This window comes from Ahaetulla prasina, chromosome 3 (assembly GCF_028640845.1).
Source record: "Ahaetulla prasina isolate Xishuangbanna chromosome 3, ASM2864084v1, whole genome shotgun sequence".
In the NCBI taxonomy this organism is placed as follows: Eukaryota; Metazoa; Chordata; class Lepidosauria; order Squamata; family Colubridae; genus Ahaetulla; species Ahaetulla prasina.
The window spans coordinates 167,776,136-167,804,000 of record NC_080541.1 but is presented as its reverse complement, the minus strand read 5'-3'; the positions used below and the strand labels follow the sequence as shown (position 1 = coordinate 167,804,000).

The following is a 27,865-nucleotide window of genomic DNA, read 5'->3' as shown; positions in this document are numbered from 1 at the left end:
ATCAAGGTATTTGTTAGAATTTTGTAACTGTAGGTTTCTCTTTTAAAATCAGTGTGCTGCCATAATTATGTCAATACTATATTAAAATTGCTAGAAACTTAAATGCTTCCTATTTATTTAGCAACTACTTGTAAAATGTTCTCCTTTATTGAATTAAAAAGGGGGGCTATTGTTTCCGATTCTCATAGGCCACAGTTGTATCAGGCTGGTTTTTGTTTTTTTCTGGATTCTGGTAAGAGTGCAGATCAAGGAAAGTTTGCAATGCAATAAGGAAACAACTGCAGTTCAATGTTTAATTTTTAACAATAGGGTCTCATTAGAATCCATAGCTGTCAAAAATTAAAAGACTTATATAGGAAAAGATCAAGTTCTGGGCTGTATCCAGTGGAGAGAAATTACTGCTTTTCCATTTAAAAATAATGACATATTTATGTTGTCTACATGATTTCTAGCATTATTGACAAGCTATTATATTCTTTCTTGTGTTTCTTGAATTCATCAGTTCATATCCATTGAACAGTCATTATGAACAGCACAGGGCTTTCCTAAGCTGTATTTACATAAAAGGAACTACTTTCCTCTACCTTCAATTTTACTTTTAAAATGGGGAAGACAGGCAATCTTAGCTCCTTCGGCACACAAGGGCTGGTTGGTCTGGTCTGAGATCAGTATTGCTCCTACATCTACACGTGTTAAGTTTACGAAAGTGAGCGTGACTCCTGTTCTAGCTGAAAAGCAGCAAAGGTGGTTTTATCAAGGGCAGGAGGCAGTGGTGGGTTTCAACATTTTATACTACCGGTTCTGTAGGTGTGGCTTGGTGGGTGTGGCATGGCTTGGTGAGTGTGGCATGGCGAATATGGCAAGGGAAGGATATTTTATTTTATTTATTTATTTATTTTTGTCACAACATTATATACAAGCACATATAATGAAAGAAAACAATAGGACAGGAACGGTATTGTAAAATTGTAAAATCTCCATTCCCTCCCGATCAGCTGGGACTTGGGAGGCAGAGAATAGATGGAGGTGGGGCCAGTCAGAATTTTTACTACCGGTTCTCCGAACTACTCAAAATTTCCGCTACCGGTTCTCCAGAACTGGTCAGAACCTGCTGAAATCCACCTCTGAGCGGGAGGTAGGTAGGGCAACCCGGTGATGTAGCCGTTCCAGAATTGATTCAAAGATATCTATAAATAGATAAAAATCCTCTATGGATGTTCACAACTGAGGTTCGACAAGGAGAAGAACAAATACAAGTGCCACCTCAGCTAAAGCTCTCCTGCAGAGCCCCAAGGAACAAATGGCTAAAAATTAGTTACTCTAATGGAATTTAGAATTCCTTTTTGCCTAGAATGATCCTCATTTGAGAAAAAGGAACAAAGGATTATAAACATGGATTAATGATTCAAGGACACCGTCTGAACGGCCTGGTGTGAATGATTGGCATGAACTGATGCCAATGCTATAAACTCAAATGCACATGTCAAAAGCAAATCAAAACCTCTTGACAGGGAGGATGTCTTGGTTGAAGATGGACTACAAAAACAGGGTTATATTTTGGGTGACCCAGGAGCAGAAACATACTCGTGTTCCGATAGCGATAGCTTTATCCCATATTACATACTCAAGGCTCCAGGGCCACAAGCTGTTCCCCCACTCAAACTCTCTAGACAGTTTCGTATTGTTTTTACTGTTGCTTTATTAGATTTTTATTATGCCCCTCTCAGCCAGTTATAAAAGAACTGTTTATAAATATACTAAACTTAAGCCCATTGCATAACATTTTGGTTTTGTTCTGGATCCTGCTTTATTCTATTGCATCTCCCTTTCTCAAATAGTAATTGTGAAAGGGGACTGGTTTTTTTCATGGTCACAGGTATGATTAAGTGCTTCAGAAGAGTTTATATTAGCATAGACAATTATACTAAAAACATTAATCCCCAATAAACATTTGTACTTTTTGACTGTATCCTTCCTTTCTTCTCATGCTTCCCTCTGGAGCTTGCTAGGAGAATTCTGGGAGTTGAAGTCCACACAATTTAAAGTTGCTAAGATTGAACAACACTGCTTGGGAAATTAATATTGAATGATATCAGTGGCACTTTGTTATTTAACACACAGCCACTTAAAATATTAAATAATACAGATAGTCATTGATTTACAGTTGTTTAATGACCAAAATTACAATGGCACTCAAAAAGAGACTTATGACTATTGCAGCATCCCCAAGGTCGTATGATCTAAATTCAGTCGCTTGGCAACTGACTTATGTTTATCAGGACTGCAGTGTCCTAGGGTCACATGAACACCATTTGTTACCTTCTGAGAAGCAGTCAATGGGGAAGCCAGATCCACTTAACAACCGTGGTACTTGATAGCTGCAGTGATTCACTTAACAACTATGGCAAGAAAGGTCATGAAGTGGTTCAAAATTTACTTAACAACTGTCTCTTTTAGGAACATAAATTTTGGGTTCAATTGGGGTTGTCAGGCAAGGATTACTTATATTTGGTGTGGAGTAGAGCTAAAATTAAGAGTCTAATGAAGTATCTTTGGGAACCAAGCACTTAATATTCATTCCTATTCTCAATATATTTAATTTTTTTTGAGAATCCAAAATTGAAAACAATGGAGTTTGGAGTAAGATCGTGACAGCCAGAGAAAGTCCACTAATTAGTATTTCTGACAGCACAAATGATTAGTGTTGGTATCCTAATCTCATACACTTTTGCCTAGGACTATGCCTTAAATCAATAGAATTTTTCCAAGAATAAGAAATCAATTTTTTCCTAATTTAAATGTTAACTAAGAGCAATAACAGCAGATCCATCACATACCTATTAATCCCATTGCACCAAATGACTTATATTAGATGTATAATAAAGCGAAAAATATATTGTCAACACAATTTTATTCAGGCACACCATAGCTGTTATTATAAGGAAATAGTACAATTTCTGCCCAAGTGCAGCAGTACATCACTGACAATTGCAAAACAAAGTATACTGATGCTGTTATTATATTTACCTGCATGATTGGAATAGTGTGCTGATTGTTGCAACAAAAATCAAACTTGCAGATACAGTAATACCTTGATACTCAACTGCCTTGAAACTCATTGAATTTGTATTTAACATATTTAAGGTGAAAATTTTGTCCCGGTACTCATTGTTTGATAGTGAACACACAAGCTAGAACCTGTCAGTGTCAGCTGACTTGTGATTCACTACATTATTCCTTATGACTAAAATTTGTTTGGTACTCGTTGTTTTTGGTACTCATCACACCTCCTGGAACCAATTAGTGATGAGTACCAAGGTACCACTTTACTTATCTTAATGGATATAACCTGAGGCACGTTCCAGAAATTACACACAAATATTGAGCCCAGTCTAATTTCTGATTTGCTTCCGCATTCAACTTATGCCTGATGTTCTGATGTTGTTATGCAGATATTTTACAGGTTCCACCATATGGGAATGGTCCTCAGATGTCTGGGAAGGCACTAGAAAAGTTGTAAGCAAGTTTTTCTCTCAAGGAATGTTTAGATTGCAACATGGATATGAGCTATTTCTGGATTAGTCTAAAACAGGGGGCTCCAAAACTGGCAACTTTAAGACTTGTGGACTTCAACTCCCAGAATCTCTCAGCTCGCATACCTGACAAATTCTAGGAGTTGAAGTCCACATGTCTGAAAGTTGCCAGGTTTGGAAACCTCTGGTCTAAAATATGCTCTTACTGGTTCACTCTACCAGGGGTGTCAAACTCATAACATCATGGCAGTGTCATGTGACATATTAGGACTTTTTCCCCCTTCACTAAACCGGGCGTGGCAGTGGCCAGCCCATGATGCATCCAGCCTGCGGGCCGGGAGTTTGACAGCTCTAAACCAATCTCTCCATTAAATACCAAAAACTGTTTAAAACTCCATAGACAGTTCAGATGTTAAGATACTATAGGTAACATCAAAGTATTAATTACAAATAATTAATTCTTTGCTAGAACTGTGCATAGCTTAGTCCTTGGATCCAATTTTGGTTAATATTGGTGACATTAAAACATACACAAAACTCAAATAAAAACCCTTTAAAATCATGTAATTATCAACTGTTCTTAGGACTAGCCAACCACCGATTTGCTGTAATATTAAATTATAGGAATACATTGATGCAGGAGATACTTTTCTAGCTTATCTATTGTCACTCTAGTCAAAAAGCAGAGGAAGGATATGCAAAAAGGTTTGAGTGTATACTAACCCAAGTCTGAATCAAGTATTCCAAAGTGCAGGCCACAATGTGGGACAAAACTCAGAATACTATTATTTATTCCAAGCAGCTTTGTTTCAAGTCTTTCGATTATCAACAACATCCAGATAATTATAAAAATTGATATATCAGTAGCGTGCATTTATCTAATGGTGGTAGCTCCCAGCAACGCTGTCTTTACCAGTAATGTTAAGTGTTAGGTGGGAAGAGGTTAAAGAGATCCACCCTCCAAGTAGTTTTTTCAAGCATTTCTCACATCTACTGTATTCCTGAAAATAAGAAGGCCTAAAACAATCCAGTTTCTTTCAGGTGATTTAAGGCACTAAACAATCTGAGTAGAAGAAAAATATGACAAATCCTATAACAGTAACAATGGTAAGAGGAGTGAGGGAGGAGTACTTCTTCTATATGATGCTATTAATAATTTAACCATCTACCATATAAATCTTCACCACCACTCACAGGTAGTCCTTGACTTGCAACAGTTTGTTTAAGGAACATTCAAAGTTACAACAGCACTGAAAAAAGTGGCTTATGACAGTTTTCACACTTACAACCATTGCGGCATCCTCATGGTCATGTGATCAAAATTCAGATGCTTGGCAACTAGTTTATATCAACGGTTGCAGTGCCCCGGGGTCATGTGATCCCCTTTTGTGACCTGAAAAGCAAAGTAATGGGGAAGCCAGATTCACTTAACAACCATGTTCTTCACTTAATAACTGCTGTAATTCTTAACTTAACAGCTGTGCTAAGAAATGGGGGACAAGCCATTTAATAACTGTTTCTCTTCGCAACAGAAATCTTGCACTCAACTGGGGTTGTAAATCAAGGACTACCTTTACCATGAATTTCATGAACAAAATAAGCATAAAATAGGTAGACATGACAATGAATATAATACCGTTGCTATTTATATCAGATTACTGATAGCCCTCTTTACTATTAAAACAGAAATACAAACTTGTACTTTGGAGAAATACATTATGAAACTGTTAAGCCAGCATTCAAAATCCAACAGATAAGATTACTGGAAGGCAAGAAAAGCAGTAACATTTCTAAACAAACTTTTTTTAAAAAATTGTCTTCTTCCTGGGGACATGTCTGTAACAGTCTTTTTTTTTCCTGCAGCACATAAAACTTTGATGAAAACTGTCGAAGAAAAGATGTCAACAAAATGAGAGAGACAGAGAGAGGAATTACTGTGAAGAACATACACCAATTCAAAAAACAGTCTCCAATCCATAGTATTCAAAGCGTTCAGACAGGTTATAATTATGACTTTATTGCGAATTATGACTTTTCAACCCTGGGCAAAGAAACCTATCTGATATAGGCAACTGTGACATTAGAAAGGCAGTTTTATTTGGCACAACTCTCAGAAAGAGCCTATGGTACATCTGTAATAGCAAACCTTGCATACATTTCCCACTCATTTATCTATAAGAAGTTATTCTTCTATTTTAAGGTTCTGGTTTTTCTATTCCCCTTCTACTAAATATATCAATCTATACCTAAGCTATCATTAAACCACAGTGGTCAAAAATGGAAATTCCTAGAAAGAAGATAAAGAAGCATACACATTTTAAGACAAATACTACCAATTATATTTTCATACAAAGGCAGAAGTATTTCTTCTAAATTTCACATTTTGAATGCAGTCTCTGAAGTAGCAACAAGAGGGGTTTTGGAAAAGACCACGAGAAATAGTTTTTATTTAGACCCAAATTTTCCCAGTTGCTTCATGGACCAGTTGGACTTAATGTCTTGCGGCTTTGCAGACTTTATCATACACTTCAGGAAAAGCCTTGTTACACTGAAGTTCTTGTCTCAGTTTGTGATATAGGGAGCCATCAAACATTTCCCAGAATTCTTCACGGGTCATATAGCAGTCTGCATATAACATCTGAAAACTAAAGGAAATAAGAAAGGTGTTAAGAGTTCTTGCATTAGAAGGTGACTATTAAGATATTTAATTTAATAGCTGGAACAGTAAAGTGTATAATGGGCCAGAACAACACACAGCTGTAGTTGACTGGTTGGAGAGAGTGGGCTCCTGCATGAGGCAATCTACATTATGATTGGTGTTTCCCTTTTTTCTCCACCTTTTTCTTCTCTGCTCTGTATGCTGTTGTGTGATTTACCTGATGATTTACCTGATGATGTGGTGATGTGCCTATCTTGTCTGCTGCAAAATATGGATGTTAACTATATTTATTTATATAAAACTACAAGTTTCTATCAGTGTCTCTCACTTAATTTGGACACCTGCTGCACCCAGTCTGCATATAACATCTGAAAACTAAAGGAAATGAGAAAGATCTTACGAGTTGTTGCATTAGAAGGCAACAATGATCTTTGCCTGCAAAACAGAGCAAGCCGCTTGGTCAGAGTTGATGCCTTTAGTTCATGTTTTATTCTAGCAAACCAACCAACCAACCAACCAACCAACCAACCAACCAACCAACCAACCAACCAACCAACCAACCAACCAAAGCTTTCATTTTGTTGCATGTCTCAGCAAATGCGCTGCAGAACCAAAGTTGAACTACTGTACAAAATAGCAGGCTAATGGGGTACAATCATGGGTAACTAAGAATTCAATCGCTAGAGAGCTCTCATACTACTAGAAACTAATCTTTTTTCTTTTTTTTGGGGAAAAGTTTTTATTTTTATTTCTCATAGACATATTTAAGTGTACAGTCTCTTATCCATCTTTAATCATTCCTCTTATCTTTTAGCTATTTTTAATTATTATTTATTAATTGTTCGGGGTTGCTCTTTTACCATTTCCTCTCTTTTATTTCACCACAACTTTTCCTCTTCTTCTTCCCTTTTCTTCCTTCTTCTGACCCTTTCTACTTCCTTCATTCCTCCTCTCCTTCCCTTTCCTACTTACCCTTCCCTTCCCCCACTTCTCTCTTCTTCTTCCTTTTCTATCCCTCTCTCTTATTCTTCTTCTTACCCCTCTTTTCTTCCTCTCCTTTTCCCTTTTCTATCCCTCATTCTCCTTTCATCTCTTACCCTTTCTCTACTCCTCTCTCTTTTCCCACTCCCTTCTTGTTTCCATTTTCAATTCAATCTAGAATGGCATTTGAGCAACCCCAATTTTCTATTTCAATTTGTTTTTTGTTTAATAATTACAACTATTTCATCATTCATGTACACCTTTCATAGTAACACTTTTTCCCTCCCCCCCTCCCCCCTTTTTCATTTATCTAGGCATCATCTGGGTTTCTATTCTTTAAATTCTTTTCTCTTATTTGTCTTTTCCCTATCCATTTTATCTCTATCTTTATTCATATTTCTTTTCTAGCCAATCATAAAATCTTCCCCGTGTCTTGAAATACATTGATTCCTCCTTATCTTTTATTCTCAATGTTATTCATTTTTGCACATTATTATCTCGCCTTCCAACGGGATTTTATCAGTTTTCCAATTTTTTGCAAATATTATTTTAGCCGCAGTTATTATATGAATAATCAAATGTGTATCTTCTTTGCTACACTTCTCCGGTAATATTCCCAATAAAAATGTCTCTGGTCTTAACTATACGTTGCTATAATATTCCCTCTAACCATATCTGTATTTTAACCCAATAATTCTTTGCCTCTTTACATGTCCACTAGATATGATAATAAAAATTACTCTTTTTCCAAGGTTTAGATCAGGGGTGAAATGCTACCGGATCGGACCGGATCGGGCGAGTAGGTAGCGGAGATTGGTTTTGGTTCGCCAATCCGGTAGCAATCGCTGGTTGGCCACGCCCCCGAACCAGTCCATGGCCCGCAATCCAGCCTTCACAAGCTGGACACCGGGACACCGGGAAGGCAGCTCGCCACCTGCTCACCCTTAGGTCAGGGGCCGGGGCCCATTACCCGAGGCCCCGGAGCCGCCGCCTGCCCCAATCAGGTCAGGGAATGCACCATTCCCCGACTCCGGCCTTTCCCTGGAGCAGCCGCCCCCTCTTCCTTCACCCACTTGCTGCCCGTTTGCCGCCTGTTCGCCCTTCGCCTTTGGTCAGGGCCCAGGGATATCTCATTCCCGAGACCCCAGAGCCACCCCGTGCTCACCACCTGCCACAACCGGGTCGGGTAATGCACCATTCCCTGACACCAGCCTTGTCCAGGAGCTGCCGCCCGCTCTTCCTTCGCCACGCAGCATATACTTACTTTCTTCCAGCGGCTGGCTGCCAGGAAAGGCAAGGGTCCAAAAGTCCCTCACCTTGAATATGCCGCCGCCATTGCTGCTTGTTCCATGCACCGGCTGCGCAAGCGCACACCATTTATTTCATTTATTTATCAGCAGTGGGTTGGGTGTGCGCTTGCGCAGCCAGTGCATAGAACAAGGCGGCATATTCAAGGAGAGCAACTCCGGTAACTTTTGGACGCTTGCCTTTCCTGGCAGCCAGCCGCTGAAAGAAAGTAAGTATATGCCGCGTGGCGAAGGAAGAGCGGGCGGCGGCTCTGGGACAAGGCTGGTGTCGGAGAATAGTGCATTCCCCGACCCGGTTGAGGAAGTGACGAGCAGGGGGCGACTCCGGGGCCTCAGGGAATGGGGGGGCCCTGGGCCCTGGCCCCTGACCAAAGGCGAAGGGTGAGCAGGCGGCGAGCGGGCAGTGAGTGGGCGGCAGCTCCAGAGAAAGGCCGGAGTTGGGGAATGGTACATTCCTCGACCCCATTGAGGCAGGTGGCGGCTCCGGGGCCTAGGTGAAGGGAGAACAGGTGGCGAGGGAAAGGGAAAAGGCAGAATAGAAATTAATTTTTTTTCCCTACTGGGTTCTGTGGGCGTGGCTTGGTGGGGGTGTGTGTGACTGAGTGGGCATGGCTGTGAGTGACATTGAGTTGGCCATGCCCACTCAGTCACAGGACACACCCACTCACCACACCACACCCACAGAATAGGTACCAAAAATTTTTAGATTTCACCCCTGGTTTAGATCCTTACCCATGAACGTTCCTCACAAACTTTTCTAATTGTCTGGTGGATGCCATGGCTTCAAAGTGTTTTGTCTGGGGCATCCCATAGGCTCCCACATCTACATAGAGTTCCTCTTCATCTCCTTTTGGATGAACCATTCCAGGATTGTGAGGCAAGATGAATGGACACAGCCATAGGGGATAAACCTAGGGAAAAGAAGAGGAAAAAGAATACACTAGGAGCCATGATAGCCCAGTGGTTAGAATGCATTAAAGGTAAAGGTTCCCCTTGCACATACATGCTAGTCATTCCCGACTCTAGAGGGCGGTGCTCATCTCTGTTTCAAAGCCGAAGAGCCAGTGCTGTCCAAAGAGGTCTCTGTGGTCATGTGGCCGGCATGACTCAACGCCAATGCCAAAGGCGCACAGAATGCTGTTACCTTCCCACCAAAAGTGGTCTCTATTTTTCTACTTGCGTTTTTTACGTGCTTTCGAATTGCTAGGTTGGCAGAAGCTGGGACAAGTAACAAGAGCTCACCCCGTTACACGGCAGCACTAGGGATTCGAACCGCTGAACTGCCGACCTTTCGATCGACAAGCTCAGCGTCCTAGCCCTTGAGCCACCGTGTCCCTTATTGCATTATTGCAGGCTAACTTTGCTCAATGTCTGTAGTTTGATCCTGATCAGCTCAAGGTTGACTCAGACTTCCTTCCAAGGTCGGTAAAATGAGGAGCCAAATTGTTGGGGACAATATGCCGATTCTGTAAACCGCTTAGAAATGGCTCTAAAGCCCTGTGAGGCAGTATGTAAGTCTAAGTGCTGTTGCTATTCTATTCTGTTTGTTTTATGGAAGCTACTTTTGTGCTTTCTGAATCCTACCACTGATACGAGAGGTTACTATAAGCATTATTTATTTTTGGGCTTTACAGAAATGATCTTCATGCATTAAGTAAGAAACCAATCTTATTCCTGCTCCCATGACCCATCTTGGATTTAGGAAAGTTGGTCTTACATTAATGACACTGTGGAAGGTTTGAATACATTGTTCAAGACTCTTCATGGGGATCATCATGTCTTGTATCACATGGTGCTGCTCATAGAGCTTTCTCATGGCTTCGCCTTGAGTCAATTTTAAAAGGGAGATTTTAGGAGGGACCATCCAGCCAAAGAGATAGCGAAAAATTGGATGATTGCCAAACGGGATGATGTCCTGTAACAGAAACAATGCTAATAGTAAGAAAAAGAAAGATTTAAAATCAGTATAATTACATATATCACCAACTTTAGTCAGTATTTTTTAAAAATTCCCCATGACTGAATGCGGTTTGAAGGCCTGGCTCTTTCTCTAGAGATGTGCAGCCTGTCCCTTGTTAATTCATCTTTTATTCTATCAGGAAACCAACTCTTCCCCCCCCCTGTTTGTACTTGTTTTATGTCACTGTTTCTATTTCTATATGCTACTTTGCTATTCCTGATGAGTGACTTTAGAAATCTGAATTATCAATTTATACATCTGTGAAGATATACTGGATTGGAATAATAAGATTTAAAGAAAAGCTTTAAGAGCTATTTGGGTGGTATAAGAAACAGCCCTTTAAAGAAAATACCAACATTTGTTTTAAAAATCTTCATGAACTGATACTCCAGATTCTTGATTAACAGCAGATCTAGATGAAGTGAGAATGCTAAGAAAAATAGTAGGTCTTATCTACACAAGGTGTCAGGGTTCCAAGGAACACCCCCAATGAAATAAAGCTCTGAGGCTTGAGGTTCCTCAGTGTTCCAATTTATTAGAGATGTCATGTTGGCATAGCTGGGAAAACCCGAATCTGAAAGCTTCCAGGTTTTCCACACCCAGTTGACAGTTCAGTCCTGCCCCACACCCACAAGTTCATTACATTGTCCAATCAACTCTTCACACTCAATTGGAAACAATCTTCAGGCAGTCTACATCAGACGCAGGCAAAAGTCCTTGAATGTTGTTATGACTAACCTTCTACCGCTTCAACAACAACCCCCTCCCAACTTCCCCAGCTAAAATATGTGGCAGTTAAGAAGCAAAAAAGAAAATTGTCTTCCAAAACTGACACAAGGACTATTAAATTTACTATCATAGATACTAATTCTTTCTCTTTATCCTTTTGGCTGTGAACTATTTACTGGCTTGAATGACCAAACAAGTTAGCCATCTAACATTTTACACATGGCACCTAGTTTAGGTTTGCTTTTTGTCTTGGAAGAGGAAAAAGAGAGGTATTAGGTATTAAGGGTATTCAAAGCTTCAAATGGGCATTTTGCTTCAAACAAAGAACTTGTGGAAAACTATGTTGCAAAGCAGCTTGGCCACCTCGCCTGAGGTGAGAATGAAATGAAATGACAATGCTGCTTTACCTAGCTCTTTTCCAAAGCTCATTTCAGACTTCTGCAAAACATACCTTCCCCAGTGTTTTTATTTTTATTGTTTTTATATATATTGTATATTGTTGTTTCTTAAATCTTATCAGTCACAAAGAGTTAGTTGATTAAGACGGTTGGCCATATAAATGTACAGAGTGAATTAATAATTAAGATAGGAACTATCCATAGGCTAAGCTGACGGAAAAGCATAATAAATTACAAGTAGATACTTACCTGGAGCTCCCAGAAAATGCTCCTTGTATGCCTATGATAATAATCTCTTGCTGGAATATATTCTGTCCCTGTAATATTAGCTTTCAAATAATTTTCCACATGCTTAAAAAACCATGGCTTGTAGTACGTCCCAATTCTATTGACCTTAATGGAAAGAACAGGGAGATAATAAAAATATAATTCTGCTGAATGACAGATCCTTACAAAGTTACAGTTTAATTGAAGATGTGTTTTAAGAATGAGGCAACTTTCTACTATTATTGACATAATGCGCCAAAAATGCAATGCATTCTGTTTGACACCACATTTAATACATGATTGTATAGGATTAATATTGGCAGTGTATGATTTCTACAAATGATGATTATTCTGAATGCCAATATTGGATATTTACACTAAATATATCTCACTCACAAAAATACAGACACCAAATGATGAAATGACCTGCTGGGCTGGAACCCTTCTAATCATTATAGTCAAACCTTTCCTCCCATATTGCAATTCAACTGTCCTTAACAAGTATCATAATTTTAATGTGCAGAGTGCTAAGGATGTTTTAATTCATTTAACTTAGGTTTTTCTAACTTGATTTCTGAAAAGCACTTCTATTGTCCCCCTGTCAGTATAGATGTTCACTTGCTGGAGACGGCAGATCTAGTTATTTCACAGAAAGTTTAAAAGCCATACGACAGTCCTAAAGGACCTTTAGAATTATTATTCTGCATGGAACAGTAGAAAACAATTTTAGGGCAATGTTTTTCAAACTTGGCAACTTCAAGATGTGTAGACTTTCTAGCTAGCCATAGTGGCTGGGGAATTCTAGAAACTGAAGTCCACACATCTTAAAGTTGCCAAATTTGAGAAAGGCTGCTCTTGGGGGAGACATAATCTTTACAATACATAAATATGCACTGACAGTATAAATGGACTCTCTAGTTTTTAGAAGAAACAACTTGCTTTTTCCTCAGATAAAATACAATTTTGTCATTCTGTCTCCTGGGTCCCCTTTTACTTGACAAGGATAATAAAGTTAGGTTACCTTTTCTTGCTCGGCTTCATTGGTCAAAACTCCAGTCATTATGACAGCCTCTTCCAACGAATACACAATACCCTCTACAAAATGATTCTCTTTCTTTTCTGATTCTTCAGCAAATCTCTTGCAGATGGCTTTCAGTCCTCTTACGGGCTCATAATGTATTTTCACATAGTTCTTAGATGGGATCATTTTTATTTCTGCTGCAACCAAAAAGCCTAATGTGCCACAAGACCAAGGCACTGCATAAAATAGATCTGAGTTCTCCTCCTGCAAAAAATCACACCACACTAAGCAGCAACTCAAAATCAAACTGGCGTAACTTCTGAAATCATGGCAAAGGAATATAATTTCTTACCGGGCTGCATCTCACATGGCTGCCATCGGCAAGAACAAGCTCACAGGCCACACAGATATGCTGAAATAATCCATAGATATGAGAGGAAGATTCAATGCCAGTTCCCATGAGCAGACCACCTATGCAAGAGATCATAATCAAGAATGAGCTGAAATATATGCTAAACTTTACAGAACAGTATTTCAAAACCAGAGGATCTACAGCAAGCAGAACAAAAGAAATATTATAGGCATGGAATTTCTTATGCTTAACATCCTCGTATGTAAAATTATGATTGAGTGGTTTAATAAAAGGAGTGATCCTTATTTCCATGTTCCAAGGCTTCTTACCTACTGTAAGATCATCAAGTTCTGGTACCACTGGAATAGTCCAGCCCATACGATTCAGGTGTGCTGTTAATTGTCCCATTGAGACCAAAGGTTCCACCCGAACAACCTACAAAGAACACATTTTAGGACTTAGATAACATCCATCAGATTGCATAATAGTTCCTTCATTTGAACAATAAGCTATTCAGTAATAGGATCATCTGAACTGGAAGTGATTGATCAGGAATAGGATCCTAACATCATAGTGATCAGCATGATGAAAAATGTCAACTCAGTGTTTATCTGTTATATAAAAAAGGCTGATTCTATTCTTGAAATCATTAGGAAGGGATATGAAAATAAAAGTATTGACTATAGCAAGTGCCCTTATGAAAATTAGGATCATACCACACTTAAGAGGATCATGTACAATTTGGTCATTGCATCTTAAAAAGGATTATTATAAAGCTAGAAAACAGAGACCACTAGAAGTCCACAGCTGGAAGTAATTGCAATGCTGGAAAAAAATATCCTGGAAGAAAGCAATGACAATCCCACAACAAACATATGGACTAGTTGTTTTGCTCAGCTCAAAAGCAATTTCATCTGGAAAATCCCAAAGGTACCTGTCGCTCAGTGTCTACATTTAAAATATCCATCAGGTTGATTGTGATGTTCTTTAGAGTCTTCTTGTACTTCCCAATACGAAGAGACATTGTAAGCCAGCCAGGACGGCCTGTGCACATATATGTTTTTTGGCCTTCTGCTTTCCATTCTCGAACCTACAAGGAAAGAAGATGGAATCACTTCCTTGTACAGCTTGAAGCTAAGGCCAAATAGGTACTAGCTTTGGGCATTAAAGTTCAGGGGGTGTCAAAGCTGTCCCTCTTTCCAAATCTTTCTAAAAATGTAAATCTTTGCATTGTTCGGAGGTGGCATTATCAGTCAATGTGGTCTAAAGCCATAAACTGACACCAACCTTATTATTAAGAAAATTGCTCCCAATTTTAGTTGTTAGGAAATAGCTTGCAAATAAGAAACTTAGTTCTGACTGCTTCCTTACAGTATATAAAGTTTTCAGGAGAAACATGTTAGGTGAATGCCAACTAAACATGCATTGTTTATTAGCTAAAAATCAAGACCAGAATAAGATCTAAAGCAGTCCAAAGTACTTAAATCTTATGTCAGGTATAATTAATAATAATTAATATAAATTTGTTCCATGTTAACTTTCAATATTATTGAATTATCTCAGTTTCTAAATAACAGTGACTCTTACAGAGAACCAAGAAAACATAAACTGAATAATAAATTGTTATTAGAAATAACAGCAGATTTGCATGGATGGGCTTCACTCATATCGAGTATCCAAAGGGAAAAAAAGGCATTGCAAACCAATGTTTTGTTTGGTATGACATTCAGGTAAATATTCCTAAGCTTAAATTTAAAGCTTTACCATATCATAAGCTATAATTTTCTTTAGTTAATGAACAGGCTGTCTAACATCAAAAACGTAATCGCATTGTTTCGCTCACAATGTGCCTACCGTTCCTGTCGTAATGTTACCTTTGATTGTATCCAATTTGTATAGTTATTTCATACTTATGCTTATATATATGCTTATATATCGTATAGTTATTTCTTGCTTATGCTTATATATACTGTTGTGACAAATAAATAAAATAAATAAATAAATAATTTTTTTTGGCCTTTTTTTAAATCTGCCGTGCAGATGCTCCCTGAAATTACCATAGCTCTTCAGGAATGAACAGTCAGTAATCCTTGTAAAATGGAGAAAGTGAAAATATAACTACCTTGGAAAATAGACTCTACCTCTCAGGTGGCTCCAAAGAAGGAACAGCAAGAGAAAGCCCCAACCCATCTTCAGATGCTACATGAGTCTCCCAAACCTATTTCCCAGCAAAACAGGGCAATGAAATAGCAAAGTACTGTGGACATCCAGCTCATTTGTACTGCTCTCTCCCTGCCTGCCTTTCTCCATTAAGTCACACAATAAAAAGCTTTTTTTAAAAAAAACCTGGAGTACTGGACTTTCCTATTATGTTCCATTTGCCCACTGCTGACTTTTTGTCTTCACAATCACTTTTATACACTTTATCTTTCCACAAAAATGTGTTTGTAAGAACAGAAATTCCACAGCCTCTCCCAAAGGCAACACAACTGTTTCACGTGTTGTACTTTAACTCAACCGCGCCCCCGCCACATCCCCATGGCTGGCATGCCTCACTTCTGATTAATTCTGTAACTATTCTCCCATACTATTTCACCTATATTTATCCTCCCTGTTCCCTTTCTTGCATAGCCAAACAATTCCCAGATACCTGTGGATTGTGCACAGTTCCACTATCGCAGCGGTCACCAACTGGTGGTTTGTGGACCACTGGTGGTCTGCAAGAAAATGTTGGTGGTCTGCAGAAAAATTGTTTGCATTTTTAATATTGCACTAAATCAGGGGTCCTCAAAGTACAGCCCCTGGGCCAGATATGTGCAATGAACGCTTGTGTTGCTGCAGAGTCTCCTTTGGGGTCTTCTTGTGTGGGTTGGAGTGGGCCAGAAATTCTGAATTGGGGTCTGCTTCAGCGTCCTGGTGCGGGGCTTTGGGGAAAGGCTAGAAGTGCCCCTGGTGGCAAAGAGCCAGAAGACCTGGTTCCAGTGGGACTGCATCATGGCCTGGAACTGGCTGACCATCTCAGCCCACTGAGCCTCCAGGCGCCAGTACCTGGCCTTGCACTCCCACAGGTCTTCCCTCTGCTTGGAAAGCCTATGATCATAGTCCTCAATGAGGTGCTTCTCCTGAGCCACCTCCTCCATCAGATACAATTTGAACTGAGCTGTTTTGCCAACACTTTCTCGTGGTGGCTGCTTAGCTCTAACAACTGCTTCCTGTTGGGGCCCTAAGGAGCCCAGGCAGGGAGGTGACTAGTTGGCCATGCCCACCCAGTCACATGACCACCTAGCCACGCCCACCCAGCCAGTCATTAGGCAGGTCACATTAGTGGTCCGTGGGATTTAAAATTATGAACTTAGTGGTCCCTGCGGTCTGAAAGGTTGGTGACCCCTGCACTATCTTCGATTATGTTCTAATCTTTCAGGTTGCTGGAAAATTGGCTCTCTTGCCTCCTGCTCCCACCTGGTTGGTTGTGCTGGGGGAAGGGAGATACTATTCAATCAGTAAGGGTAAATCACATGATTTGTGGCTCATTGCCAGAATTCCCCTCCCCCTTTCTGGAATTTTTTATGCCACAAGGCAAATCATAAAGATATTTTTCCATGTTATATCCTGGGCCCAGCATACAGCATTGATTTGCAGGGCCCACAATAGAATGAAAACAGCACATTATCCAAGATGAATTACTAAAGTAAGCTGGTAGAGTCCTTAGTTCACATATCAAATTTAGTTCAAAAAGGATACAGGTCCAAGGAACAGAGATAATGCTCACCCACATATGAACTTTCTTTTATTACACTTATTACAGCAAACTGCAATGTAGCACTGCTAATTCTTCTCCCTGGCAAGCCAATATAACTGCAATGGCCAAAAGTTTTTAGAAGGATTTCTTTTTTTCCGGGGGTGGGGGGATTTATTTACTATAATTTATCTAGGTGTTTTTTTTAAAAATGAAATTAACTGCATGATTTCAATATATTATTTTCAAAATTATTTCTATTGGTCTTCTAGTGATGTTTCTATGTTTTACTATTAAAAAAAAGAGAACAAAATATATAACTGCAATGATGCAAACCATTCTGGGAGTGTTTGCATAAGCACAATTCAAATGTATCAACTGTAAATATCCAGGGGAAAAATATAATAAAACATCCTCCTTTGTGAAACGTGTTTTTTTTCCTAACAGAAAAGATTATCAGATTATCAACTCAATATATCCAGGGGAAAAATATAATAAGTAAATATCCAGGGGATATAATAAGTAAATATCCAGGGGAAAAATATAATAAAACACCCTCCTTCCTCAAACGTGTGTTTTTTTTCTAACAGAAAAGATTATCAGAGACACAGAAACACCTCCCAATTCAATATCGCAGAATAAATGCCTTTTTCAGATTTTAGACTTTAAAAACTCTTCCTCCATCCCCAAATGGTTCTGCTGATCCCAGCTTGATTTTATATGTTCAGAACTCGCAAGTCATGCTTTTGGGGAGCATTCCTACAGCTTCTGCACCACCCAGGTGTGGAGCTGGCAGTAGACATCCAAAGGACAGAAAGATGCAACAAGGAAGCACAGGAAAATGAATTATCACGTATTCCATGATCCTGCAAAAAACCCAAACCAGCAGGCCAATCTCTAGAGACGGAAAGGGAGCCCCGTCTCCAGCCTCTCCGCCAGTTCTCAACTTCAGCTGCTGTCTTAATGCGGGCTGCAAGATCCCACCAGGCTGTGACCACCCAGATCGTCCGCCGCCCCTTCGCGCAATTAGGAGTCTCTCTGACAATTGGTACCGATCTCCTCACGTCCAGTTTTGCAATCGAGAACGATCTTCCCATTCCTCAACCTCTTCTGTCAAAACCCGCCGGCAGGGCGCCAGATTCTTCCGCCCACCTCATTCCCCATTTGGCTCTGCAAAGCGCTCAAGGAGCGGGATTCTATCCAACCGACGGAAAGCGCGTTTGTATCAGATGCAGCACCGAGTTTGGATTGGCCGACGGGGCATGGCTCGAGACTCGGGCGAGCCGAAGCGGAGACCACCCACACAGCTGACTCGAGTGTTTCCGAAGAGCAAGAAAGAGGGAAGGGGGAAGCTTTCTCCACCCACCTCTCCGCCTCAGCCTATTAGGGCAGAGCTTGGCAACAAAGCGCAAATTTCGGATTCCCAAGCTTCGTGCTAACAAAAGTTCAGGATTCCAGGATGCTTTGTATAGATTTTTGTTTGTTTGTTTCGTCTTTCATAAAACCTGCTTTGTCACGGTGAATATTTTCTTCCACGGTTAATTATAATCACTCCCTTCGCCTTGAAACATGGACATAAATAGTATTTTTTTTAAAAAAAACAAAAACCTATGCTGTAGGACAGGGGTCTCCAACCTTGGCAACTTTAAGCCTGGAAGACTTCAACTCCCAGAATTCCCCATTCCCCAGGCTTAAAGTTGCTAAGGTTGAAGACCCCTGCTGTAGGACACAATTTCAGCAAACTTGAAAATCCAGTTGGTGTGCTTGGCATAAAATAGTTGCATTGTACAGTCAACTTCGAAGACGCTCACTGTTTCTCTCACTCTGGTTTTGGTTGCTGATCCTTTTTTTGTGTGGAGGGCCTTATATGAATCAAGTTTTGTCTTTTTTGCTTTTGAACTCATGAGGCATACCATTCTGAATCAAGAATGAGTAAAGAAATGTCTTTTGTTACCACTTATCCTCTCCTCCCTGACAAAAAATCTGGGGAGAGGCATGATTTAATTTAAATTATCTTCTGCTCTACATCTCATGTTTTGGTTAATTAATCCTAGCCTTATCTTCCAACCCTCAAGTAGTAATATTGTAACGTCTAATTTATTTTATTTTAACATATTTAGAGACTGTCCATTTCCCTCCTAGAGTGACTCTTGAGCCCTGTACAACTAGATATAAAAACAGGAAAGCCATATATAAATATTGTAATAAAGCAGCTAACAATAAGAAGAAATAATTAAAACCCAGAATTAAAAAAACAGGGTTGGGGGCTTCAGGGAGCCAATCGGACCCATGGCTGCATGCCCCTCTGTGGAACATTTAATAAATTGACTCATCTGTTTTGAAAGAACAGCCTCTGAAATCTATTGCAGGTAAACTTGTTTTAAATCCAGAGGATCAGTTTTTCCAAGTTAGCAAAATTTGTGAGAAAACAAGGATATTGTCCCAGGTTGGCTAATTTAAAACTACAGATCTTATAGGTGCTGCAAAGGAACACAGTACTATATTAAATTCTGTGAGATTTGGAGCCCGAGACTTCATTGCTGGTCCCTCAAAGTTTGTATCAGGATTTGAAGACTTCTTGCATGGAGCATTGAGTAAGCACTGAGATTTTGTACAACGCCACAAACATGATTGCATTAATTTGATGCAATATCCAAGGGATGAGATGAGAGGACATAAACAGAAACCAATTATCAAATATTACATGGTTGGGAGGAATGCTGACATCCAAACCCAAACCACAAGTGGTTGGTAGGGAATCGATAAAAACACCCTACTGTTCTTAAGTCCTTGTGTTTTTCTGGTGACTGAATTGTATGGTTTCTAATTGTTTTAATATTTCATATATAATAGAATAGAATTTTTTATTGCCCAAGTGTTATTGGACACACAAGGAATTTGTCTTGGTGCATATGCTCTCAGTGTGCATAAAAGAAAAGATATTGTTTGTATGATTGTTTTATTATTTTTGATGCCATTTGTTTTAATTGTAAACTACCCAGAGTCATGAATGTGAGATAAATGGCTATATAAATTGACTATCAATAATTAAATAAATAAAATGGTTAAATCCCAGGCATATTATTGTTTTTACTCTTTATACTTTTGTAAGCCACCTAGAATGACTGAAAGTGAGTTGGCAACTATATACATTCTCTAAATAAAATATTTTTTCTAAAAAATCATCAACAGTTGAAAGGATAGGCTTTCCTCCAGCCTTGCAAAGCCACAGGAAAATCCCTGTCAGTACTGAAATTCAGGCAGGAAAGGTGTTAAATAATGTACATTGGCTTCTCTAATATTGCCTTTTTTTAAAATTAATTTTAGATTAAGATTAAGAATCATAAAATAACAGCAACAGAGTTGGAAGGGACCTTGGAAGTCTTCTAGTCCAATTCCTGCTATGGCAGGAAACCCTATACCATTTCAGACAAATGGTTGTCCAATCTCTTCTTAAAAACTTTTACTGTTGGAGCACCCATAACCTCTGGAGGCAAGTTATTACATTTATAAATTGTTCTAACTATCAGGAAATTTCTCCTTAGTTCTAGGTTGATTCTCTCCTTGATTAGTTTCCATCCATTGCTTCTTGTCCTGCCTTCAGGTGCTTTGGAGAATAGGTTGACCTCCCCTTCTTTGTGGCAGCCTCTTACCATATTGGAAGACTGCTATCATGACACACCTAGTCCTTCTTTTCATTAAACTAGACATATCCAATTCCTGCAAGCGTTCTTCATATGTTTCAGCCTCGGGTCCCCTGATCATCTTTGTTGCTCTTCTCTTAAATGAAAAATTGTACTTGAGGCGATTGGATTTGTAAATGAGCAGCAGAATATGATAAACGCGAATAGTAAATTATGGATTGTTCCAATATCTCATCCTTCTAATAGATGTAGTTTACTTTTTTCAAATTATATCAGAAAAATAAATATTGAAAGATGCATAGACACGCACACACACACACACACACATCAGGGATCCTGTCACTTGCGGTTTACTGAAGTTGAGGGAGATGAAATGAGGGAAGAGATGCCTAGAGCAGAGGTTCCCAATCTCAGAAACTTTAAGACATCTCAACTTGAATTCCCAAGCCAGCAATTCTGTAATTGAAGTCCACATGTCTTAACATTGCCAAGATTGGAAACTTCTGCTCTAGAGACTTCCTGTGCTCAATCAAGGATAAACTTGACTGAACAGGGGTTAGTCGCTATTAAGGCCTACCTTGTGGTGGTAAATGTGAAGAAATGGCAGTACTTCTTTACCCATCTTATGTCTACAGATTGCTGTCCCAAGACTCTATTTTGGTTGAAACAAAGGTAAAGGGGCCCAGGGAACTTTTGGAAGCTGGGTGGAATATCTCAGAGTCACTTATACTCTAATCACCTCTAGTTTGGACTAGTGCTATGATAGCGAGCCTATGGCATGCATGCCAGAGGTTACACACAGCGCCCTCTGTGGGCACACAAGCTGTTGCCCCAGTTTAGCCCCACCACTCATGTGCACACGCCTCCCACTGGCCAGTTGGTCATCGGGTCTCTGTTGCGCATGCTTGGGGGGGCAGGGTGTGTGCCCATGTCCTTCATGACATAGGACTAGCATACCTAAGGAATGACCCTTCCCTAATTACATTAACCTGCCCCATTAGATCTGGCAGAGAAGGCATACTGAGGTACCATCTGTCAGCAACTTAATTTAGTGGGTCCCAGGAGGTGGGCCTTCTCTGCTGTGGCACCTGATGTATGGATCTTTTCTCTTTCTTTCTTTCTTTCTTTCTTTCTTTCTTTCTTTCTTTCTTTCTTTCTTTCTTTCTTTCTTTCTTTCTTTCTTTCTTCCTTCCTTCCTTCCTTCCTTCCTTCCTTCCTTCCTTCCTTCCTTCCTTCCTTTTTCTTTCTTTCTTCTCTCTCTCTCTCTCTCTCACACACACACACACGTTAGGTTGGCTATTTTTCTGGAAGTCCTTCAACATTGGGTTGTATCAACGGGCCTCGGGAAACTAAAGACAGCACATTTTGGACAATATTTTCATTTTTAATAATGACTTTTTATAATGATCATTTTTAGGTATCTGTTGTATTGTGCAACTGTTGTATGCTGCCCAGAGATGGGCAATAAGAGATGCAATAAGTAAATAAATAAGTCTGATAAGCAAGAATACAAACACAAATACAGCAAAATATTCTTTGCTTTTCATTTCAACAAGGAAGTTCAGGTACGTTATAGAATTCATTGGCTAATTATATACTGCTCTTAGGCAACATCTGAATTCTGAAGTATTTTGAAGTTTTATGACTGATTTTGACAATTAGCAAAAGAATGCTTTTGGCAAATATGAAAGACACATTGTTGGAAGAGGCTACTATAGCAGGGTTTCCAAACCCTGGGCCGTGCAAATGATGGGCAAGTGTGTGCAAGTGTGTACAAGAGGCAGGTACACTCACTCACCTGTGAAGCTCCATTTGTGCGAGCAGAACCATCCCCTCTTCCCCCACCCTGCCACCAGTCTGCAAAGCTGGAAAGTTTGGGGACTGCTGTACTATAGTATCTCCATCTAAGGAACTGATGGAGAACAAGGAGTTACCCACAGATGTGAAATGATAGCCTATTGTTATATGGGAGGAATAAAAATAAAATGAGATAGTGAAGTATAATGTACCCCTTTCACCAATTTTAACAAGTAGCAAAATTCTTGCCAGCTGCTGCTAAGTGTCCTAACAATTAAGCCTGGAACATAATTGATGTCTTAAATTAGGCTGACTAGTTTCAATAATTTTTGCAGCCTTAACCCCCGATTTGTATTGCATCTGATTAATAGCATGTTCTCCTCAGAAATAGAATAAAATTCTTTATTGACCAAGTGTGAAGGAATTTGTCTCCAGTGCATAAGCTCTCAATGTACATACAAATAACGAAGTAATAATAAGATGTCACTGGAAGGTAGTAGGAAAGATGAGAAGGATAATAATAATCATAATAATATAGCCCTATTACATGGGTAAATATCCTTAGAGATGAGACAATGATGTGGGAATTAGGTGTTTGGCAGAATGATGGCATGGGGGGAAAACTATCTCTGTATCTAGTTGTTTTGGCATGCAATGCCTTGCAGCAATGTCCTGCGGAGGCAGTTTATATCCAGAACGTGAAGGGGCTGTAGATATTTTCTCAGCCCTCTTTCTGACTTGTGCAGTATACAGGTCCTCAATGCAAGACAGGCTGTTTGCAATTGTTTTTTTCTGCAGCCCTAACTATCTGTTGAAGCCTGTCCTGTTTGATTGTTGTACCAAACCAGACAGTTATAGAGATAAAAATGACAGGCTCCAGAATTCCTCTGTAAAACTGTATCAGCAGCTCCTTGCGCAGCCTGAACTTTCTGAGTTGATTGCAGGAAGAACATTCTTTGTTGTGCCTTTTTAATGATGATTTTAATGTTAGGTGTCCATTTCAAGTCCTGGAAGAAGGCAGAACCCAGAAACTTGAAAGTCTCTGCTGATACTGTTGTCTAACATTATAGGAGGCGGTAGAATAGGCGGGTTTACCATGTGCAGTAGAACAGCTTTCCCTCTTACTCAGAATACAAACATCTGTGCTTCCAATCTGACTCAAAATCCAGTACTCCCTTCATACCCTGCCATTCTCCCTCTCTGTAACTTATCTGCTCTGCTGCCAAGCTGATTATGTTTAAAAGCTCATTTGGACAACGGTGCTACATTTCAGCCTTCTACTTAAAACAATCTGACAAACTGTGCTAAATTACAAACTCTGGGATAGCTCTGAAGTAGCCTAGCCAACTAATGGCACATTTCCAAGAGAGATGTACAAGAGGACTTCCCATCTCAAAATGTTCCAGCAATTGGATCCAGCCCCATAAACATTGGTTAAATTAACTTTATTCAATGATTCACAGAATTCCCAGGCACCCAGATAGAACTGCACCTGGAAGTTGTAGTCTGTGACATCCTAGTGGGGATCCAAGTTGTTTGAAATTGTTTCTACCCTAGGACAATGTTTTGAGAACTCCAGCAATGATATGCTGTATAAGATAGACCAGACTGTCTATAAGTTGTCAGCAACCAGTTCCATTGCAAAAAGCAGATAATGAATAGAAAAGCCTATGAATTCCTCAGCCAATTATATAGTTGCTTTTAATTGACTTCAATATATAAGCCAATCTTTTCCAATCTACAAACTTTTAGCACTCTATCCATTTATTGCACTTGAACCTTTAAACTTAATGTCATATTAATATGAGGCATCTGCTAGTTTTCTTTGCTCATTCATTTCTAGATAAAATAATTGATCTGGTTTTGCTTTGCCAAACACAGCAAAAGCACTGCAGGTAATATGGTAAATATCAAGAACAAGCAGATAGTCTGTTTCCTGCCATCACGTCAGAGGCATGTGATGTCAGCACATGACATGAAAGGCCACTCTGAAGTAATTATCTGCTCTGGGTGCAAGCCTGCAAACTGCATTTTTAAGCCTAACGAAATGATAGAGCATACTTTTGTATTTGACTTAACCCTTGTTCATGGTAAAGGTATCGCATATAATTATATTGCCTGCGTATATGATATAAATCTCAGGGAACAATTTGTAAGGCATTGAAACGCTAAAATAAAATTTGCTGGCATGTTCAATATAGAACTTTAGTATTGTAGTATTTTATTACCCTGTGAATAGGTTTGAACCTGTAAAAGCACCCTTATTTTGTAGCCTGAAAGTAACACAGAGTCCCTACAGATGGTAGTGTCCATGTTCTGCATACAGAAAATTCTAGATCCAGTTTTTGGCATCTTTAAAAAGAGCCATTAAACACCACAAGAGACCATTGGTAAAGGTCCCTTCAGCTGCTCTTGTCAGAAGAGATTCCATATTGTTAATTAATCCTAATTCAATCCTCCAATCCTAGAATAATTGAAGAGAAAAAGCAGGGCTGAATGTTGCGATAAATAAAAATGTGGAATTACTATTTCCATCAAGGCATTACAGAAAACAACGCCAGGCATGACTAATCAGTGGAAATACTGCATAGATCAATTTCATCATTACCTTCCTGTTTCCTCATGGATAAACTTAGCCTGGTAGCCATAGGCAACGTGAAACTCCATGCAGGTGAATGCACCAAAGCATTCACCTGCATGTCAAGTGAATGGGCTTGCAAGGGTAGCATGTTCTGGGCATCTATTGCAAGAACTACAATGACTACTCCCTCCTCCATATCAGTCCCAAGCAAAGTATTCTCTCTGCACTTTTAACCAACTACTATATTCCTCCCCCCCCCAAAAAAAAAAGTTATTAACTGGGGTGGGTTGCATTGTATGATTTACCAGGCTGACCAGTGTTACGAAGAAAATAGATTTGGCTTAGGTAACGTAGTACAAAACAAGCAACTACACCAACTGGCACAGGCTTCAAACATCTTTCCCTGTTCTTCCAACTCAGGCACCGCATTGTTAAAACTGCTGGGAGGGGGGGGAGAGCACGGTATAGAAAATAAAAGTCAAACGCATCTTAATGATTTCCTTCCTTATCGACAAGTTTTTCCCCCCTTCCCCAATGTTGATCAGTTAAAATCAAAAGAAAGGAAAACCGTAAAAAGAAGAGAATTCTCGTCAGTCAGATTCGTTTTGGCCGAATAGTTCAAGCGAAGCCAGACAATGCAATTCGGAACTGTGCGAGGAACTCTTGTGAAGTTACGCTTGCAGCCTTTTCCTTCTCTTAATCGGAAAGCCATACAGAAGCACCCTCAAGCTCATTCAGGTCACTGAACAAATGAGACCCCCTTTAGCATTTTGGATTTGGGGGGGGAACCCCACAAAACTTTTGCTCCCCCCATCCCCCAACCCAAGTCGTTCCTCTGGTCCTTACCTGTTTCTGGATGTTCCGAACGCGCAAGTCATGCTGCCGAGGAGCACAGTGCAGCTTCTGCACAACCCAAGCCCGGAGCTGGTAGTAAATGTCGAAAAGGACGGAAAGGGGCAACAGGAAGAGGCACACGAAAATCCAGCGGTGGTGGACTAGCACGTATTCGATGCCCCTGTAGCGAGCCCAGAGCAAGAACAGCAGGAGCCCAATCCCTAGAGACAGCAGAGGCCCCATCTTCACTCAGCCTCTCCCTCCGGGAGGTTCGCCAATTCCGCTTCTCTCTTTAACCCGGGCTGCAAGATCGCGCCAGGCTATGCACACTCTCCCGTTGCCCTTTTTCCGCGCAACAGTCACCACTTTCGACAACCTGCGCCCTCCTCTCGGCCCCACCTTTCTCCAGCCGCTTCCTATGTTTTGCAATCCAAAACTGCGCCTTTTTAAAAGGAGACCTCCAGATTGTTCTACTATGCTTCTCCTTCTCTCTCTCTTTCTGGCTGGCTACTAATGCCTAGCCCGTGGTCCCTCTTTCTATGCGGCGCTCAAGGACCCCCAAAAGTGCATTCATAAGATCAGAATAAGACGCTTCCCACTTCCAATCTTCACCTGGCGTTCCACTCAGGAACCCCTAAAAGTCTATTCCTAGCGGTCTTTGACCCTCCGCTTCCCTCTCGGTCTGCTGCACCCCCGATGCGAGAGGTCCCCTTAGTCAACCGGATCACTGAAACCCACGGATCGCGCCCACCGGTACTAATCTTTTAGAACGCGGGCAAGCCACCTCCCCGTCACCCTCCACCCCACTCCGCTCTCCCGAACATTTCTCTTCGGGTTGGCTGAGCGGTGAGGAGAGGGATACCGTTCAGCCAATGGGAAAGCGCCGTTTGGATCGGATCAGGCGCCGAGCGGTGGGATTGGCTGATGGAAGCCGGGGTCGGTAGAAGGGACGAGGGGAGGGGGAATCCAAAACTGGAGATCTGGCTTGCGGAACGGCACGAGCGTGAGTTAGCGCCAAGAATGGGCTCTTTGTCGTCCGCGCCCTCGGAACGGGTTTGCAAAACGTGTTTTGGACGAAAGGACGGCTCAAGTCTTGCAAGAGACCCAAATGGAACGTAGCCTCTGAGCATGGGGAGATTTCCCCAGGTGTGTCTTCAGGATCTGATCCAGCGGAACGGCACGAGCAGGTGTTCGTTGAGAAAAACCGGGCAAAAGGATTTATTGGCAGGATCGAATCTGATTTTGTCCCAAGCTAAGAAGAGAAACTTGCATTGTCCGGCTGGAAGCGCGGATTCAAACCTTCGCTCCAGGGAAGGGAACGGAAATGAAGTGACCTTTACCATAAGTAGTTTGGCTGCCTCTGAGTAGCCATAACTGCTGATGGTATGGTTTTTTTGGGGGGGGAAATAAAACGCAGGCTTCATTACATTCTTCACGGACAGTTTCCTCCCTGCAAATACAGGGCAGGTGAAGACAGTTGAAGGACAGTTTCCTCCCTGCAAAAGATGTCTTAATCCTTCAACAGCTTGTACGACTGAATATAGCTCTTCACCTGCCCTGTCTTTTCCCCATGAAATGAGTTTAGAAAATAACACTAGGCAATCAACCATTTCTATAAGCTTGAAAATGCAACTGGCATGCTTGCATGGAAGAGCAGCCAGGCATTGGCACAAGCACCGTGGGGGTCCATTTCAAGCCACGCGTTGATTGGTGGCACGTTGCCTGGAATGCTCTCCGGGTCTCTTCTGTCCCCTGGCATGATGTCATGGCACGAGGCAAACCATCTGCAGGATCTGGGTATTTGCCATATTACATGCAGGGCTGAACAACCCAGGAGTTTGCAGTGTGTGGATATAGCAAATTCATTAGTAGGCAAAATAAAACCAAATGGATCAGCATGTTACCTAGAATGAATGGGCAGAGACAGTTGGCAGAGTTCTTTGACTGTACCACACCATATTTAAAAAGATTTGAGCAGGATACAATAGTATGGCAGGAATACCTTTCAAGGCACTGGTGACTTTTGGCATGTTGCCTGGAATTCCAAAGGTTTAAAGTGTGGCCCA

General features: G+C 40.6%; 1 protein-coding gene across 1 annotated transcript; it reads right to left on the bottom strand.

Annotated features, from left to right (window-relative positions):
- Nucleotides 1–2,900: 2,900 nt before the first annotated feature.
- On the bottom strand, nt 2,901–26,588 carry DHCR24 (24-dehydrocholesterol reductase). Its single transcript, XM_058178942.1, has 9 exons — nt 25,812–26,588; nt 14,142–14,297; nt 13,537–13,642; nt 13,208–13,326; nt 12,856–13,119; nt 11,817–11,960; nt 10,198–10,395; nt 9,213–9,391; nt 2,901–6,178 (listed from the first exon to the last, which is right to left on the bottom strand). Exons 1-9 carry the CDS (start codon nt 26,040–26,042, stop codon nt 6,025–6,027), a joined length of 1,551 nt encoding a protein of 516 aa, XP_058034925.1. The 5' UTR covers nt 26,043–26,588; the 3' UTR covers nt 2,901–6,024.
- Nucleotides 26,589–27,865: the final 1,277 nt, after the last annotated feature.

Coding starts and splice junctions, on each gene's coding strand:
- DHCR24 (XM_058178942.1), bottom strand. CDS start 26,042: ATGGGGCCTCTGCTGTCTCTAGGGATTGGGCTCCTGCTGTTCTTGCTC. Junction 14,298..25,811: donor TTCGGAACATCCAGAAACAG/GTAAGGACCAGA, acceptor CTTTCCTTGTAG/GTTCGAGAATGGAAAGCAGA. Junction 9,392..10,197: donor CCTTCCACAGTGTCATTAAT/GTAAGACCAACT, acceptor TCTTTTCCCTAG/GTTTATCCCCTATGGCTGTG.